Source organism: Rhinopithecus bieti, unplaced genomic scaffold, assembly GCF_001698545.2.
Source record: "Rhinopithecus bieti isolate Rb0 unplaced genomic scaffold, ASM169854v2 scaffold_28055, whole genome shotgun sequence".
Lineage (NCBI taxonomy): Eukaryota > Metazoa > Chordata > Mammalia > Primates > Cercopithecidae > Rhinopithecus > Rhinopithecus bieti.
Window position 1 is genome coordinate 994,657 of NW_016812914.1, and position 3,945 is coordinate 998,601.

The 3,945-nt window shown below is 51.4% G+C and overlaps 1 protein-coding gene across 1 annotated transcript in view; it reads left to right on the forward strand.

Moving 5' to 3' along the window:
• Positions 1–1,080: 1,080 nt before the first annotated feature.
• Positions 1,081–3,945, forward strand: part of ARRDC5 (arrestin domain containing 5) — a 14,104-nt gene continuing 11,239 nt past the window's right edge. The window contains 2 exon segments of the mRNA XM_017847241.1: positions 1,081–1,279; positions 1,281–1,545. Coding sequence (XP_017702730.1) covers positions 1,250–1,279; positions 1,281–1,545 — 295 coding nt within the window. The 5' untranslated portion in view covers positions 1,081–1,249.

Below are 3,945 nucleotides of genomic sequence, written 5' to 3' on the forward strand. Positions count from 1 at the left end.
CCTGGGCACAGTGGCTCACGACTGTAATCCTAGCACTTTGGGAGGCCAAGGCAGGCGGATCACTTGAAGCCAGAAGTTCGAGACCAGCCTGGCCAACATGGTGAAACCCCATCTCTACTAAAAAGACAAAAATTAGCCAATTGCAGTGGCACATGCCTGTAATCTCAGGTACTCGGGAGGCTGAGGTGGGAGAATCACTGGAACCCGGGGAGCAGAGGTTGCAGTGAGCAGAGATCACGCCGTTGCACTCCAATCTTGGCTGACAGAGTGAGACCATCTCAAAAAATAAAAATAAAATAAATAAAAATACAAAAAAAAAATTAGACAGGCATGGTGATGGTGCATGCCTGTAATTCCAGCTACTCAGGAGGCTGAAGCAGGAGAATTGCTTGAACCCGGGAGGCGGAGGTTACAGTGAGCTGAGATCACACCACTACACTGGGTGACAGAATGAGATTTTGTCTCAAAAAAAAGAAAAGGGCCAGGTATGGTGGCTCACGCGTGCAATCCCAGCACTTTGGGAGGCCGAGGCGGGTGGATCACGAGGTCAGGAAATTGAGACATCCTGGCTAACACAGTGAAACTCTGTCTCTACCAAAAATACAAAAAATTAGCCGGGCGTGCTGGCATGCACCTGTGGTCCTAGCTACTCATGAGGCTGAGGCAGGAGAATCGCTTGAACCCGGGGGGCAGAGCTTGCAGTGAGCCAGGATGGCGCCCCTGCACTCCAGCCTGGGCAACAGAACGAGACTACATCTCAAAGAAAAAAAAAAGAACCGGCCGGGCGCGGTGGCTCAAGCCTGTAATCCCAGCACTTTGGGAGGCCAAGACGGGCGGATCACAAGGTCAGGAGATCGAGACCATCCTAGCTAACACGGTGAAACCCCGTCTCTACTAAAAAATACAAAAAACTAGCCGGGCGACGTGGCGGGCGCCTGTAGTCCCAGCTACTTGGGAGGCTGAGGCAGGAGAATGGCCTAAACCCAGGAGGCAGAGCTTGCAGTGAGCTGAGATCCGGCCACTGCACTCCAGCCTGGGCGGCAGAGCGAGACTCCGTCTCAAAAAAAAAAAAAGAACCAGTAAAAAGGAACCAGTGAGGACTACAAGTTTCGCAATCAGCCACCCACCCTGAACAACAGTTTTGTCTCCCCTCCTGGCCATTGGGGTCCCCACTTCCCGGAACTCTGAGCTGAGTGATGTCATAGATGGATTACCTCACTAGAGCCAAGGAAGCGGGAATTTCAGAGACATGGGGGAGGGAGAGGGATGTCTGTCTACCGCCCCAACCCCCCATGTCTGTGGTGAAGTCGATCGAATTAGTGCTGCCCAAGGATGCAATCTATCTGGCTGGCTCCAGCATAAAAGGGAAGATGATTTTAACCCTGAACAGCACCCTGGTGGACCCCATAGTGAAGGTGGAGCTCGTGGGAAGGGGTTACATTGAGTGGAGTGAAGAAGCCGGGGCATCCCGCGATTATAGCAGAAATGTTATTTGCAACAACAAGGCAGACTACGTGCATAAGACAAAGACATTCCCAGTGGAGGGTAAGGACGAGGCCAACAGCCACCCCTAGCCATGGCAGGAACCTGGGTCTGGAAAATAAACACATCCGAGAGTCAATCAACAAACCTCCAGGGCTGTCAGAAATAGGGAGTGGCCTGATTTCTCCCTAGGAGGGAAGTCATGTAGAACGATGACCATCAGATACACAAAACACGAAAATAACAAGACATAAGGAGCTGATCAGAATCCAGATATTCAAAATGAAGGTTCAAAGTAGTCTCCTTGGAAAATGCTCAGTCCAACAACTGCCTTTGAGAGGCCCCTGAGAAGTCTTATTCTTTTACAGATAAGTTTCACTCTGACAGCAAAACCCCAGGAGACAAAATAGGCAGTCCTATATTCATGGGGAAAGACAGTGGAGGTAGGCCAGGCACAGTGGCTCATGCCTGTAATTCCAGCACTTTGGGAGGCTGAGGCAGGTGGATCACTTGAGATCAGGAGTTTGAGACTAGCCTGGCCAATACAGCGAAACCCCATCTCTGCCCCCCAAAAAACAAAAAACTAGCCAGGCGTGCTGGCACATGCCTGTAATCTCAGCTACTTGGGAGGCTGAAGCAAGAGAATCACCTGAACTCGGGAGGAGGAGGTTCTAGTAAGCCGAGATCGCACCACTGCAGGCCAGCCTGGGTGACAGAGCGAGATTCCCTCTCAAAAAAAGATAGTGGAGGTAGAAGAGCAAGGGAGACCTTCCAGGGAGGGAATAACTAGTCTCCAGTTCCACCAGGTCAGACCTGAAATCTGAACAAATGTCAGAGAGTCGGCTGAGCTGTGGGGGGAATTATGTCTTTTTCAAAATGTGTTTGTGGGGATATTCCCAGATATTATGCAGTCAAGCAGAACACTTGCTTGGCTGAACAAAGTGTAATTTAATTTAATTTATTTATGTATTTATTTATTTTTATTCTATTTATTAATTTTTTTTTTGAGATGGAGTCTCGCTCTGTCACCTGGGCTGGAGTGCAGTGGCCGGATCTCAGCTCACTGCAAGCTCCGCCTCCCGGGTTCACTCCATTCTCCTGCCTCAGCCTCCCGAGTAGCTGGGACTACAGGCGCCCGCCACCTCGCCCGGCTAGATTTTGTATTTTTTAGTAGAGACAGGGTTTCACAGTGTTAGCGAGGATGGTCTCGATCTCCTGACCTTGTGATCCGCCCGTCTTGGCCTCCCAAAGTGCTGGGATTACAGGCTTGAGCCACCGCGCCCAGCCTATTTATTTTTTGAGACAGAGTCTCGCCCTGCTTCCCAGGCTGGAATACAACGGCATGATCTCGGCTCACTGCAGCCTCCATTTCCCAGGTTCAAACAATTCTCCTGCCTCAGCCTCCCACGTGCTGGGATTACTGGCACCCGCCACCAGTCCAGCAATTTTTTGTATTTTTAGTAGAGACAGGGTTTCACCATGTTGGCCAGGCTGGTCTCGAACTCCTGATCTTGTGATCTGCCCGCCTCAGCCCTCCAAAGTGCTGGGATGACAGGCATGAGCTGCCATGCTTGGCTTATGTATTTATTTTTGATACAGGGCCTCGCTGTGTTGCCCAGGCTAGAGGGCAGTGGTGTGATCACAACTCACTGCAGCCTCAGCCTCTCTGACATGAGCGATCCTCTCACCTCAGCCTCCTGAGTAGCCAGGCACCATGCCTGGCTAATTTTTGCTTATTTTTTGTTTTCGTTTTTTTTTGAGATGGAGTGTTGCTCTTGTTACCCAGGCTGGAGTGCAGTGGTGCGATCTAGACTCACCACAACCTCCTGGGTTCGAACAACTGTCTCTTAAAAAAAAGAACTAGTGCCGGGCGTGGTGGCTCATGCCTGTAATCCCAGCACTTTGGGAGGCCGAGGCGGGCATATCACGAGGTCAGGAGATCAATCCCATCTTGGCTAACATGGTGAAACCCCGTCTCTGCTAAAAATACAAAAAATTAGCCGAGCGAGGTGGTGGGCGCCTGTAGTCCCAGCTACTCCGGAGTCTGAGCCAGGAGAATGGCGTGAACCTGGGAGGCGGAGCTTGCAGTGAGCCGAGATCGCGCCACTGCACTCCAGCCTGGGAGAGAGTGAAACTCCATCTCAAAAAAAAAAAAAAAGAGGCCGGGCGCGGTGGCTGAAGCCTGTAATCCCAGCACTTTGGGAGGCCAAGACGGGCAGATCACGAGGTCAGGAGATCGAGACCATCCTGGCTAACACGGTGAAACCCCGTCTCTACTAAAAAATACAAAAAACTAGCCGGGCGAGGTGGCAGCGCCTGTAGCCCCAGCTACTCCGGAGGCTGAGGAAGGAGAATGGCGTAAACCGGGGGGGCGGGGCTTGCAGTGAGCTGAGACCCCGCCACTGCACTCCAGCCTGAGCGACAGAGCAAGACTCTGTCTCAAAAAAAAAAAAGAACTAGCAA